At 32.8% G+C, this 15,342-nt stretch overlaps 1 protein-coding gene and 2 long non-coding RNA genes across 3 annotated transcripts; 2 read left to right on the forward strand and 1 right to left on the reverse strand.

Annotated features, from left to right (window-relative positions):
• The first annotated feature begins 2,711 nt into the window (after positions 1-2,711).
• On the forward strand, positions 2,712-5,840 carry LOC127813858 (uncharacterized). Its single transcript, XR_008026236.1, has 3 exons — positions 2,712-2,890; positions 4,280-4,463; positions 5,611-5,840. It is a non-coding gene; the product is annotated as an uncharacterized LOC127813858 (long non-coding RNA).
• Positions 5,841-7,407: 1,567 nt separating this feature from the next.
• LOC127787332 (uncharacterized) lies at positions 7,408-9,214 on the reverse strand. The gene is made up of 2 exons (XM_052315311.1): positions 8,918-9,214; positions 7,408-8,595 (listed from the first exon to the last, which is right to left on the reverse strand). Exon 2 carries the CDS (start codon positions 8,580-8,582, stop codon positions 7,719-7,721), a length of 864 nt encoding a protein of 287 aa, XP_052171271.1. The 5' UTR covers positions 8,583-8,595; positions 8,918-9,214; the 3' UTR covers positions 7,408-7,718.
• Positions 9,215-14,416: 5,202 nt separating this feature from the next.
• On the forward strand, positions 14,417-15,272 carry LOC127787334 (uncharacterized). The gene is made up of 3 exons (XR_008020143.1): positions 14,417-14,573; positions 15,023-15,133; positions 15,235-15,272. It is a non-coding gene; the product is annotated as an uncharacterized LOC127787334 (long non-coding RNA).
• The last annotated feature ends 70 nt before the right edge of the window (positions 15,273-15,342 follow it).

The following is a 15,342-nucleotide window of genomic DNA, read 5'->3' on the forward strand; positions in this document are numbered from 1 at the left end:
TCTAACTTATTGATTGTCTATGTGATATAATCTAGTTTGAATTCAGGTCCCTTTTCCCGGATCTGCCATTCTTATCAATTGTTTGGCACCTTGCGTTTGTTTAGGACCATTTCAGATATGAAAACTGGAGTGTGAAAGGGTTGAGAGGCTGGACTTTTGGTGACATGAACTGTGTTTTCTTTGATAATTGTTTGGTTCCTTTATTTATATGTAGAATGAGCATGCTGGTGTTTTTAGATGAGGCATTTGTTGTATATGTATATATACATATATGCTTCTGTGTTTATGCTGTTCCAATCATACCCACAATAATTTGAAGTGTTGTTAGTTACTTCCTGTTGGATGATTTGTTAATATGTTATCCTCTTTTAGATTGCTATGCTGTTCATCTTTTACAGGTTCTTTGCTAGGGAAGGGTCATGTACAACAGGAAGGATGATGTATGTCCTTGGTGTTGTATTAAACATGGCCAAATTCATATTTTTGTCCCTGTATTTTTACAATTTTTTTGTGTAGTCACTTAAACTTTTTGTTGTTTTTATTACCCCATTGAATTTGCATGTTCAAGTGAATTTAATTTCTATACTTTTGACTTTTTTTTCTTATGCCAACCTGAATTTTTTTTTATTATTTCGATTATATCCCTATACTTGTATTTTTAAGATAATTTAATTATTGTAATTTGACGTGAGATGAGTCAATTTAATCTTTGTCTTTTTACATCTCAAAATAAATAATTTAAATTGAATCGAAAAAAATAATAAAAAATTTAAATTGTCACACGAAAAAATATTAAAGTATATGGATTAAATTGATTTTAAAATATAAATATAGGAGTATAATTGATTTGAATAGTTATACTAAAAAGAAAATGCAAGAATAAAAATATTGATTTGGCTTATAAAACATCCTTCACGATGTACAAGATACTTGCTATCCTAAGATGCCACAACATTTCCCTGCTGTTCATCGTTTACAGTTCTTTTTTCTTCCTAGGGAATGGAATCAAGCCCGAGCGGAGGCAGGCTTGCTTGTCCAAAGCAGCTTTGATAGAAAGAAAAAGTAAAAGATTGTCCGGTGCAAACAAAAGCCTTTGCTAAGCTCCCATCCCATGCTTCCACCTTTTGTGCCTGGATTTTGGGTTCAGAACCTAAGGCTGTTGGCTGGTGAATGGAGGAGCATTGGAAGTAACAAACATTAGGAGGCACTGGGACACAACATAGGGGCTGTGATAATGATTCCATTCCAATTCTGGAAGATGCCAACCGTCTGTTTTGAGAAAAAGTGAGGGTAGAGGGGGGCACTTACCCATAGGGGCTGTGTTTCTTGGTTGCTTTCAAGGTTTGGGACTTGAAAGAACAAGAATCCAATGGGTGATCAATCACATGCTTAATAGCAAGGAAAATGATATGATGCATTACTAATGTTAAAGAGAGTTGGGACTAACTTAGTCCGTTTGTGGTTCAAAAAGATATATTTTACTAATGTTAAAGAGAATCGAATTGGATTGGATTTGTTAATTTTCTCTCTAAGTAAGCATTCATTGAAAAAAAATTATAAAGGGTCTTATTGCTTTTGTTAGGGTATATTCGGAGTATCACAAAAAAAAACTAAATAAAAATACAAAAAATTATCACTAAACTATTTGATATATTCCTCCAAATATTGAGAAAATATGAAATGTATTAGAAGAAGCCTACAAATGATTGCTCTTTAGGCATTATAAGATTTTTGACGTGAATGTCAGCATTTTTATGATGCTAACATCCGATTATTCACTTAAATGATATTTAAATAAGGCAACAATCACTGTCGACGTATCATCTAATAATCTATTTTATTTGTAATTATTTGATTTTTAGTAGTATTAAAATTTTAAGACTATTATAGTATTGTTTTATGAATTTTCTTATTTTTTATCATTAATGTCTAATTATTATGAATTTACTTGCATAATAAAAATAAATTTCGTTCAACTCAGTTGTTTGATTATTGACTCCTAATCTTCTCATACTTTTAGCTAGAATCAAAGATTGATATTTACATAATATTTTGTATCAGAATGCTATATCCTATGATGCATAGAAATGCATTCGGGGTGTTGTTTCGGCGTTTTAAAAATGTTTTATGTAGCAAAATGTTGAGAAATACTAAAAAAATACTTTTTTAGCCATTTATGTAATTTTAAAAACTTTTTGAAACCGTTTCATAATATTAAAACAATATTAAAAATACTTTCCGTTTGCTAAAATGTTAAAAGATAAAAAAAATTTGTTTCTAACCCAAATACATTATGAAATTTATGTTTATTTTTAAATTAAATAATTATTTTTTTTATAATTTTTTATATTAAAGATCTTATTTACAAAAATATCTTATATTTTTTTATTTTTACTTTTTCTCCAGGTGTTCATTTTTTATTTTTTTAAAAAATATTGTTTCCTCGTTCTCATCTCGTATTGTATTTGTTTTTCGTTTTTATTTTCGTTCAACTTATATATCCACATATAAATTTGATAAATAATCTTTACAATTTAATAAAATTCATAATAGTTTTACTCAAAATTAATAATAATTTTATCTGAAATATAAAATTATTTGTAATAATTATTATTAATTTTAAATAAAATTATTATAAATTTGGTGTCTAACAGCTCAATTATTCCCGCCTTCTCCTGTTCTTTGAATCATTCTCTCTCTCGGGAGACGGTTGGAAAACTCTAGAGATATTGTGCTATTCTTATGCATTTGCCATCCCCTTTTATATTCTTGTTCAATTCAGCCGCCGTTCGGCGCAAGGTTCCGACGACTCTGGACGGCAGTCTCGAGCGACTGATTGCTGCGTTCGAGAGTCCGCTGAATGATTCGAAACGGAGAAGATCTATAGCAGGTCATTTTCCTCTCATGTGCTTGAATTTTATTTAATTATCGCCTCGCCGCTGATCCCTCTCCCTCTCTATCTTTAATCGATCTTGCTGCTTTTTTTTTTTTCCTGATTCTTGTGTGATCTATCTCTCCTCATTATGCGGAGTGAGATAATGGTCGAGGAATTAGATTCCTAGTTGGGCTAAGGAGTGTGCAAACCCATTGCATGATAGTGTTCGATTGTACTGTGACTTGTTGATCCTCCAATTTTTCTTGATTTAGGGGGAAATTGACGAAGAAAGTTTGAATATATGCGTGTATGAATAGTACATATATGATTGCAATTATCTGTAATGTTTATCTATTAGTTAGTTGTATACTTGCAAATGAATGTGCATTAAATTTGTGCTTGTTTATGCAGTTCAGGTTTTGTATTACTTTATTAGTGGTTTAGAGGTTAGTGTTGTTGGTGGCTATTGAGTAATTCTGACTAGCAAGTCTAGTTCAAGTTGTTGAGGTTTGAATTAGCAGGGCATCTTAGTTTGGGCACAATGAAGTTAAATCCTAGAAATGTGTCCTGTATGTGTTCCTTTTCTTGTGGGAATTCAAAGGATCCCTGTATATTCATGAAGCTACCCGACATTCTATAGTTTACTGACTTATATTTCTTTCAAGGCCTTGAAAACTTCACTTTCCTTAAATAATTCATCATGTTGCTCAAACTGGCACCTACAATTTCGACTTCTTCTTCCTTAGTTTCCCCATTTTGTCTGCATAATAAACTGTTTGCTAAGGTTTATTGTTTTATAGATATGTTTTTGATTCACACGGATGTCAGTGGTGGTAATATCAGTAAATAGGCACCTACCGGTTGGTTTGGTCCTTGGATGAGTCCAGATATCTGAAGTAAAGAAGAAGGCCCATGGATGGTTTGGCTTTGGCAATCCTGAGACGATTTGCTATTGACAATCAAGTAGATTTTAGATTACCTACTTCTGTTACCTTTATCATGGTTCACTGGTAGGTTTCGTTGACACTTGATGGTCGTAGACACTAGCAGGGTATTATCTAAAATCTACTATCTTATTTAACAGGAAATGACAGAGAAAACTTGCGGCTTAATTTGAAGGAAAAAATGTAACTGATAACATGGCTTCTTTCACTGATAGCCTTTTTCTTGTTGTCAATCTTTAGTCGAGTTTCCACGCTGTTATTCTTCGCAACTGAACAAATTAACACATTACATGCTTCAAAACTTTCAACTATCTGTACTTGGGTGAAGATAATATTGTTTGTACTTGAAAGCTATATAATGTGAAAAATATAGATCGTGAGTAGAAATGGGAAATGGACTTAGAACTAAGGCTGAGAATATTAGCTGTGTTTCTTACTACGTTTCCGCACTATCCTGTAGGAACCAGATGGCTAATCCTATGTATCAAAGCTATCAACTAATTCAGAGGGCCGTTCTCTACTGATCTTCTCTCCAGTAGAGGTCATAATCTAAGGTGCCCTAGCTCATAGACTGAGTCTTGATGCTATGGTCTGATGATCATTGAAATAATTCCAGGAAACCCTTTGAAGCGCTTTGATTAAATGTAAGTTCTGTTTTCTTTGAAGAAGAGTTGTGATTTATGAGTATTGTTAATGACATGCTTACTTATCGATATTGTCTTGCTTATCCCTCATCCCTCAGAGGAGCTAAAGAACTTAACTGAACTAGAAAACAAAAAATACAATAAAAATGATAGTTTTAGTTACAGCCTTTAATTATAAGATAAAAATGGATAGTGGTATGGTTATCGACAGTTCTATTTTTTTATTTTTGATACAAAAACCCGTATTTTTTTCCCCTTCGGCCAAAAAATGCACGGAGTAGATATGGTTTTTTTATTTAGACATTGCTGTGTTTTATAATTACAAATGAGCTCTGAACATAACATCATGACATATTGAATGTTTCCAGCAACTGTCTTGAATTCGTGCATATGGTAGGTAAAATGATTTTGATTAAGCTAAAGAACATGTAATGATTCTGACATGTCATTCTCATATTTAATTTTCTAGTTGGGGATTTTAGATTGGAGGGTTTGTAGTTATGATCTGCTTTTAGGCTCTAATGATTCAAGAGTAGTAGGCAGTTGCCCATCAATTGAAATTGATAACAAAATATTTTCAACTCAGAGAAGCTTATCCACATTAGTCCAACTGTCCAAGTGGCCAACTCTTTCTCTCCTTTATAAATTGAAGCATATGTTATATTATTACTCCTAATTAGTTTTGGGTTCCATTATACGCGTATGGTGTGTATCTATTAAAAGTGAGTTGAAATTTTGGACCTTTGGAGCACATAATCAGGCTTTTAAACATAAAAAACAAATTTATAGAATAGTAATGAATTAGATGAAAACGGTTTTCGTCTAATTTCATTAAAAATTCTTTTTTTTTTTTTCGTTTCTCTAATTTGAAGGATAATAGATGAAATGAAAGTGAGGGAAAACTTCTAACATTGAATATATATCAATCTCTTTTATATATTTTTTATGAGAGTATATTTATTATTCATTATTTTATTTCATCTATTTTTATGAGAAAATACTTTTTTATTATTTTCCATTCTTTCATCTCCCATATGAGAAGAAAAGATTTTACATTTCATAGGAATTTAATCTTATTTTTCATTCTATTCATGTTCATCCTATTCCCTTTCCTTCCATCTCTTAAATCTCTCCCAAACATATGCAGCCTTAGGAAATTGATACGGTTTCCAAAATGGAGCGCCGAATTGATTGGTCAAATTTATTTTATGGGTAACCTTCGGAAGCAACCCCAGGAATGGGAGGAACTCAAACATAAACGAAGACGTAGCACGAATAATGTTCTTTGTAGCCAAAGACATTTGAAGAAAGTCCAATGAGGTCGGAACGATGGGTCATCCGTCCCTGAACATAACCATGTTAGACGTCGAAGTTTAACCCGCCTTTAATGGGTATGATTAGAGAATCTTCTACTCTGTCTGCCTAACGCAGCTCTTCTCGCTGGCAGCTGTAGACCACTCGATGTTGACATAGCTGTGGTGGCTGTGGTCGTGGGGCGACTATTTTATTTTCTTTAGCCAGAAAACAAGTAAATACAGGAAAAAAAAGAAAAACAAAGACAGAAGACAGCAGCTCAGACCACGTCCTGTCAGCTATATCCTTTTTGTCTCTATGGTTGGGGTAATCTGTATCAGGGTTATGCATTCTGCTCATTTTTCGTTCTCTGTAGTTTCTCCTTAATCTTTTTAGCCTTTTATGCATTTTCTTTTTGTGCAAATTTATGAATTATGCCACATGGGAAATCTAGCAGGATCAGTCAATTAGGTTGAAATGTCATTATAAACTAGATCTTAGTGGTGGATTGGTTGCTACAGTTGTCATTTATATACCATTAGATTATATATCATACCATAAAGTTGACATTCCAGGCCACCTAGGATGGAATAGGTCGCAAATATTTGAGATTATCTTCTCCGGGGGTGTTTATTAACAAAGATAAAGATAAAAAATATAGAAGTATTCAGGATATTTAATGTTTTTATTAAATTTATTTGATCATTTTTAAAAAAATTCTTACGTGATCTCTTATCTCCCTCTTTTAAGATAAATTTATTTGACCTCTCCCTTAAATAAATTTATTTGACATTTTATAGATAAAACTCAATTACATATATACTTCTTGTAGGATAATTAATGTCATTTAATACATTTTTAAAATTTAAATTTATTAAAAAAATTATTTATTTAAATCTTATAATTAATATTATTTAATACATTTTTAAATTATCATATATTTTGATAATTTTTAAAATTTAAATGACATTATTCGTTTAACTGATTTTTAAAATTTAAATTTTTCTCTCTATATATATTTTATTAATTAATACAATTCTTTTCATCAATTTTTAAATTATTTTATTCAATTTTATCTTTTATTATCTATTATGAAAATATGTTTTGGCCATTTTTAATTATCTAGGTGGAATTATTGTAATTCCAACAATAATTATTTTTACTTTTCAACTTTTTTTAAATTTATTTTTAAACATGGATTTAGAAAATAAAACATTATTTTTATTTTTTTAACAATTTATATTAATCATAAAATACTATCTTAATCATAAATTTGTTGTTGATATTAACAAATAATTTTGAATTAATTTAATAATATGGATATTTTAGTAAAAAAAAAATTATCTTGATACTTATCACATGGATTAACAAACACATAGAAAGAAAAAATACAATTATCAATGAATTTTAAAAAATTTAACAAATAATCTGATAAAAATTTTATAATAATATCTAATTTTATTTTGATCATTTTATATCTTAATTCAAAAAATATTTAAAATTTATCTCGATGAATTTTAACAAACACTTCTAGGGCAATAATTATTAGTTACTCTATCTCTCTCTCTCTCACTTAGGCAGTTGAGTGATAACCTTAAGTCATGCCAAAAATTGCTCGATCCTTAAAATTCAAATTCATGGCTTCCACATACAAGAAATCGAAGAAAATCGCCTCAAAAACAGGACAACAAATCCTTAATGTTACATGCACATGTGACTTAAAAGACAGACCTGCTTCAATATGCTAAAATTGTTGACTGCATTGCAGATGGGTCAATAGGTGGACCAAACGCCAAACCCATCAACAATTGCTAGCCTCCTTAATTCATGTCGATCGTCAAACAACCACACTACATATTTACCGAAACAAAATAAATAAATAAACTATTTCCCAATAAAAAAAAATGACAGAAAATGATTCCCCACTCTCCAAGCTGATGCTAAGAGCTCGGGTTTAACCAATCAGAAGATATCAAGAACTTCCAAGATGAAGCCATTGCAGAGAGGGCAATTCCCCCTTTGAACCCAAAGCTCCCTAGAACACAATCTGCAAAATGTGTGGCCACAAGGTATGAAAGCTGCCCCTTTGTGCCTCACCATGCACACGCAGCAATTGTTGTACGCTCCTCTACCTGCAATCTCTGCCTCTTCTTCCTCCTCCTCTTCATCTTCCTCATCGTTCATCATGAAACCAGACCCGTCCAAGCTCAATTGCCCATCTGATTCCGCCAATAACGCCATCAATGAAGTCCTCACCGGCAGCTCCTCCGCCGTCTCTCCCGCCCCGTCTTCTGTCTCTTCATCCGCAGGTTCACCTACATTATTGTCTCTCGTATTGAGCGATGTCGAGCCTTCGGCTCCGTGGCCGGAACGGCTCACCGTTCTGCTGCTCGTCAAATGATTCAATTCGGGGCGATTCTCTCCGGAAGTAGACGGATGAATTGAATGGGAAGAAGGGTCTTCAGAGTTGAGAGCGCCCGTCGGGAATAGAGTCAAATTTGGCCGCGAAATCGTTCTGTTTGTGTTTGGGATGGGCACATCGGAGGCCGGCGTGCGAACGGTGGAGATCCAGGCATGGCCGGCGCGGCAGAGACGGAGTTTGTCTCTGAAAACTCTCCAGCTCTTCTTGTTCTCTTTCGCGCCGGACGGGTCGTCTCGGATGATGTCGAGCAGAGTCCGAGCCGGCAATAGCCGCTTCTCGGAGTTACTGTCGTCGTCGTCGTCCTGCTTGAGTCGTAGAAGATCGCGGAGGTGACCGGAATCCACTCTTCCTTCGGCGAGCAATAGCCTTCTTTGACCACCATTGCCAACAGCCCCACTCTCCATTCAAGACAAGTCACTGGTAAAATAAATAAAACAGAAAAAAAACTCCAACTTCAGGAAATCCATCCTAAATAGAAAAGAGGCCTAGAAAAAACAACGCGAAATTTTCTCGGGACTTGCAGGATTGGAAAGTTCGTTCCTAGGAAACATGATCAAAATCAAAATATTAACGACAAATACTTTCTTTCTTTCTCGGGAAAATCTATATTGCCATAAGCGAATAAGAACGGCCGAGGGCTGAGTACTTCAGATACTGAGGTGCAGATGGAGATGAAAATTTCTGGGAAAATAGGAAGACGAATAGCCTAGGATTCCATAGAGTGAAGAACATCGGATACCTTTCGCTTGCCGTCGTTTACTGTCGTCGGAGAAGAGGACCCAGATCTGATATCTTCACAGCTTTTTGATTGGAGCCAGTGCTATCTGAACTGAAGATAAAAGTTGGCATCAGCAACTCGAGGGACGAGAGAGAAAGAGAAAGCGAGTCAAAAAGGAAACAAAGTTAAGAAGATCAGACGGCAAGTCGATATCTTGTTTTGTCTCCCTCTTTCTTTCTTTCTACTTTCTTAAACATTCCATCTATTTCTTCTCTGTACAGAGTGTGGAGGGGAAACAGAACACGGAGAGGGAGAGGGGGCGGGGGGAGTAATTGGAGGTAGGTCCTGTTCTCTTAGTGCCAAATGACCGAATTGCCCACCCCCGAGCTTGCTGATATCACTCTCCCAACTGCCTCTCCCAGGGGTTAACCTGTCCGGCTTGATGTTACCGGTGGTGTCGGATAAAACTGACATGTTCCATGCATGCAATTCATTTATTTTACCCCAGTTGCCACGGACCACCACAGCAATTTATTACAAATTCTTCAGTTATTCACTCATTTAATTCCTTCGTGAAACTTACTCGTGTAATCTAACAAGATTAAAGTTGGTCATTGTTAGATTAGCATTAACTTCAAATTGGACAGCCCATTAAATTTTGAGCTGAGTTGAGAAATGGGTCTTTAGGCATTTGTTCGGATGTAATTTTATAAGCAATTAATCTTAATTTTTCATGATTTTTTTGTTGTTGTTGTATGACATATATCTATTTATCTATTTATATATATATATTATCTTTGTCCTGGACAAAATGTCAAAGAATAATTAAATGTGGAGAAGGATTTAATTTTTGTTTCGAAAAACAATTAGAGAAGACTCAAGAAGAGTTGCTTAAGAATGGTGAAAAGCTACAGAGTAACCCCTATAAATGACCTTTAAATGACACTTAGGCTGTTACTTGTTAATAACTCAACTCAAATCATTCCTAATACTCTCCTTTCTATGTCTTATTCTAAAGGTAATCTTCCTTTATCAAAGAGCAAACAACAAACGATGGTTAAATGACCTGTCTTGCTGAAGCTTTAGAATCCTAAGCTTCATCTAAAGTCAATACAAATTTATTCATAATCCAAACACAGCATAGAAATTTGCTTGCTTCATCATATTTCAAAATATTTTGTGTCTTTATGTGTGATGACCTTGTGCCCTTTTTGATCATTACTCCAGTCCAAGCCTAGCACATGGGACGACTAATGGGACCCTGTAAGAAAAGAACCCATCATGAATTTGGTTTAATAAACAAAGAAGAAAAGACAAACAATCATCAATTGTGTTTAAACAGATGGGCATTATCAGAACAATAATAATACATTAAGTTTTTATCTTCTTGTTGCAAAGGAATTGGCATTGAGTAATCATTTATCAGTTTTTTATAGGTATGAAACTTTTATTTTTAGAGTAGACTTTAACTATTAAATCAATATTCAATATTAAAAAAAAAAATGAGTAAGATAGAATATCGAGTAAGGTAAGATTCAAAAAACGAGAAATTTAGGAGTTTTATTGTCCAATTTGAGATAGCCCAAGCGCAATTTCTGCTTGAACATTTGCTTGGGATGTGATCTTATGGTTTGAGAGTGATGCTAAGTCTATATCACGTAGTGATTATGAGGAAGCGACAATGATTCAAATAGTACTCTCTAAATGTCTTGCATATAAAATTTTTGAAATTAATTCACTTGTCACCTTAAAATTAGGTTAGTAGTTGATTTAATAGTATCCATTACTTACTATATAAAATGGTTTACTTGATATGTTTATCCATTTGTTGGTTCTGTTGTTGAGAAAAGTTGTTGGCCACACCCTAATGGTTCACCAATAGCTCATGTAATAAACCAGGAACAAGTACTTTTCCAACAGAGCATCAAACATATTTATGGATAGCTAACCTAATCACACCAGCAAAATGAAGCTAAATTCGTTTTAATATTAAGTTGGTTGGTGCTTAGATGTAAGGGTTTGGATTGGATGCATGTGCTTCAGCCGGTCTCTGTTTGGACGGCAGGCAGAAGCTTATGATTGGCAGCACAAAATGACACGAAATAACACTTTTCCTTCTTCTTCCTCCTTTCCTCTTTTTTTTTAATGCTTTACGTAAAAGGCCTCGAATCATGTATTTTTGGTCGGGTCTTTTTGTGGTACTCCACTCAGGTCAAGCCTGCTGGATTGCAATGCCTAAATTAATATGCTTTCTTTTAAAACAAGGGCATATATATATTTTTGGTTAAATAAACTTGTTATTTGAACACTTTAACTACGTTCACATAAAATGAACAAATAAAAGTTCTATCTTAGTCTGATTGAAGATAATATTTCTCTTTTACTCGTTCATAGAATTTTGAAAAATTTAAACATCTTAGAGATAGAAAGAAAGGTAAGAATTTATCAACCAAATTGCACTTCTCATGTATGGAGAGTCCCATGATGAAAAGGGATAGAGAAAAGTTTGAACCCAATTCATATTGCAAGTGATGAATATGAGAACAATTTAAATTTTTGAAAATTTATATATTTGTGCATTGATAAAATTATTCACTTTTTTTTTAAAGCTCAATCACTCTCATAGAAGAATTGCCAAGAGAAATTATAAACCAAAATAAAAAAGCCTATTTTACTTATTAGAATTATCGTCTTACACGATTTTTTATGTTCATATTTTTAATTATGTTAAAAAAATAAATTATAAATTAAGTTTTTGACCCTTACAATATAAGGCGAGAATCAAACTCATAACTTACTAAATTGACACTGATACATTATTTATCTAACCACTCGATCTATGTGTGGGACAAGTTATTTTATTTAAAAAAATGTTACTTTACACCATTGTGTACACCTTTAAGTTACATGATCGTATAAAAATGTCTAAAATATTCTTGAACCTCAATGTAAAGCGCATTTAAAGTATAAGATATTTTTATATTATTATATAATTTAAAGTATACACGTAATATAACAATAGCATAATTGTTCTACTTATTATATGTTTACATTGATGCAACATTAAATGTGACGCGCTAAAAAGAAAACACTGTGCCAACCAAGAACGAAAGAGATATGGCTGGCGTGCTGTCTACGGCTTCAATCCCTTCCCCCATCTATACTCTGGCATATCCTTGTCAGCCACTGATGATGGGGCATCGATAAGTGCAAAGTTTCAATGTCTCTTTTGTTTTTTCTTCTTTCTTAGACTTTGTTGGACGCTGTAGGGTAGGGTGACCCTTCCGTCCATTCAATTATTATTGAATTAACTCAAATATTAAAACTGAATAAATTAAAATTATATAAAAAATTAAACCTAAAAGACCGAGTAAATATAAAAAAAAATAAATTGACTGAAGAAAACTAAAAAAATTGAGAAATCTAACAAAATTGAAAAGTTGTGAGGAAAAATTTTAATTATTTGAATATGATTTCCCAATTACTCGAGTAAAGTTTTTAAGTTACTCAAGTAAATAGTATAATTACGTAATTAATTCTAAATATTACTTGATTAATAAAAATAATTATTTATTTATTTTTTAAAATAAAAAAATATTAAAAAAATTATATTTATTATTCAATTATCCATGAGATTATACACGAGTAATTCAATCATTACTCGACTAATAAGTAATATTAATTGATTAATCTTCAAAACAGAGTTATTGTTTAATTGACGAACAATATTAGTCAATTAATTTATAAAATTATGCGAGTAATTATTATATTACATTCATTTTACATTTAACATTAGTATAGTAATCGAGTTATTAGTTGAGTAATCAATTATTTTGGTTTTATTCAATACGAAAATAGAATCAAATTGAAACAACTAAAATTACCAAATTTGAAAATCGAATCAAACTGACCTTTAACTTGAACCGAATCGAATAGACAATTTCAATAAGTTTGGTTTAGTTATTTTGGTTAAATCTAAAATTTGCCCATTTCTATTTTTTTGATAGTAAAAAAAAAAAATAGTAATAGAGTTGAATAAGATAAGAATAATTTTAAAAAAAATGTAATGAAAATATTTTTTTTAATTATTTGACAGAGTATAAATGAGATGAAAATTAAAGTTCATTGGTTCGTCTTAGTTTGGAAGTAATGACAATATTAAACGTTGAATGGCATTAATAACCTTTTAATGGAAAATTAGTGATACTATCTAAAGTACTTTTAATTTTTTAAAAACTATTAAGATCATGTTATCAAGTACAAAATATAAATTATATTACTAGTATTTGAATTTTACACTCGGTAATAAATTAGTTATTTTATTTTAATTTCTGTTATAATTTAATTAATTTTTTAACAAATTTTGTTAAATGTGATATCATTATTATCACTTAATATTAAAATTAACATAAATCTTACATATTTATGTTAATATATGTCAGGTCAGTTTTTATTAACAAAATTTAATGAAAAATAAAAAATGTATTGAATTATAATAAAAATTAAATTTTGGTGATTATTATAATTATAAAATTTAAAGTATAATAATTAATTTGTTATAAAATATTAAATTTAAAGACTAACAATATAATTCATTCATATAGAGAAAAGTAAGAGTGAGCATTTGGTTGGTTAGTCACTTCAGTTATCTAACCAACTAAATTGATCAATCTTAATAGATCGAGTTTGTATAAAAAATTAAACTAAATCAACTAAATAGATGTTTAAATTAAAAAAAAAATTGAAATGACCAAAAAAAAAAAAAAAAGAGCGAGAAATTGAATAGCTGAATTGGAGCACCTTATTTTCTTCTTCTATTATGTCAAACTGTTCATCAAAAACGACATCGTTTTGATATTTTGATCGATTTAATTATTTTAATTTTTTTATATATAGAGAATGAATCAAACCAAAATTGTCAAATCTAAAAATTGAACCAAACTGATTTATAGCTTGAATCGATAATTTTAACTTATTTAATTTAATTATTTTAATTTAACTAAAATATTACTCACTCCAACAGAAAAGAGTGAAACTGTAGGCTAACAGTTACAAATGAAATTTGGAGATGGATTCCAAATACAAATGAAAATGAATATGGATCGCATGTGAATTTAAATTAGATTGAATTGAATGCAATTTAGATTTGGATGATCCAAAGGCCTAATCATATGTGGTCCTCTACAAGGGTTCCTCCCAATTTAGGCTCGACAGGCTAGCTTTGTTTGCCCAACATTTAATGATTTTGAGGTCCAACATTTATGCGGGCCGGGCGGGGCCTATCCGTGGAGTGCAGCGCTCAATGGAGATCAGAGAGCCCAAAATGATGGAAAATGGGCGTTGCGAACAGTCCTCTGTGTGAATTTGCGCACAGCTCGCTACTCTGCTTACGCCACGGCGACTGACATCTGAACCACACGATTCCCCGTCCGAAAATCATCGTAGATCCAGCGGCAGGTATGCCAGTAGCACGTTCATATAACTTGTCTTCATGGGCAGCGTATAATAATTCATCTATTTAATTTTGCTCCCGCGGCTTCTCGAGCCTTCTTGACGCGAAGTCGGGCTCTCTCTCTCTCTCTCTCTCTCTCTCATCTGTCCGTTCCTTCTTCTAACTCTCTGCAATTGGGGCGACAATTTCAGCTGTGTTTCTCTCTCTAGTTCTGCCTTCGATCAGGTACGATTCCTTTCCTTATCTGTTGCTAGAACTCAATCTGTCTACATGTAAAGACTTTGTGGATTGCGATTTTTTGTCGCTCATTGCCGAGTCCTTAATTTGGTTCTCTTGGGAAAAAAATTCAGGGATTTGTTTTCAGTTTGGCTGTTCGAGAATCGAGAATGACTCATATCCTTCTGATATGTTTCTCTTCTCTGATTTTGGATCAACCCTCTGTTCTTCGCTATTTTCATGGATTTTATTAGCTTTGTCGGGGATTTCCCGTGCAAAGCTGTAAAATGGTTGTTGTGCGTTTGGTTGCCAAGAAAATTGAAGGCATGAATATAGTTGTGCGTTTTGCCTTGTTTTTCCTGGCAACCAAACAGATTAGTTGCAGTTATTTGTTGAACGATTAGGGTTTTTGCGAGTGTGTTTGGACATTTATTTGCGTTTGTGGACATTAACTTAAGCGAACGCGGTAACCAAAGGGAGCGAGATCGAGAAAGGGCTCAAGCAAGAGCCGGCCACAAGGCCAGGCAGCCCAAGGAGGACGGATTAACGCCCGAACAAAGAAGAGAGAGGTTCCATCTCTAATTCACTATTCCCCCCTTTTCTCTCTAGAATTTGCTTCTCTCAACCTCGATTATAGCTCTGATTTTGGTGGCTGAATTGTGACGAGCAGGGATGCGAAGGCTCTTCAAGAGAAGTTAGCAAAAAAAGCAGCCCAAGCGGCCGGCGGAGGGAACAACAACGGTGATACAGGTAACAAGAACAAGAAGAAGTGACGGAC

This window comes from Diospyros lotus, chromosome 12, assembly GCF_014633365.1.
Source record: "Diospyros lotus cultivar Yz01 chromosome 12, ASM1463336v1, whole genome shotgun sequence".
NCBI classification, from domain to species: Eukaryota; Viridiplantae; Streptophyta; class Magnoliopsida; order Ericales; family Ebenaceae; genus Diospyros; species Diospyros lotus.

Excerpts from the sequence above, each read along its gene's own strand:
- LOC127787332 (XM_052315311.1), bottom strand. The coding sequence starts at position 8,582 with ATGGAGAGTGGGGCTGTTGGCAATGGTGGTCAAAGAAGGCTATTGCTC.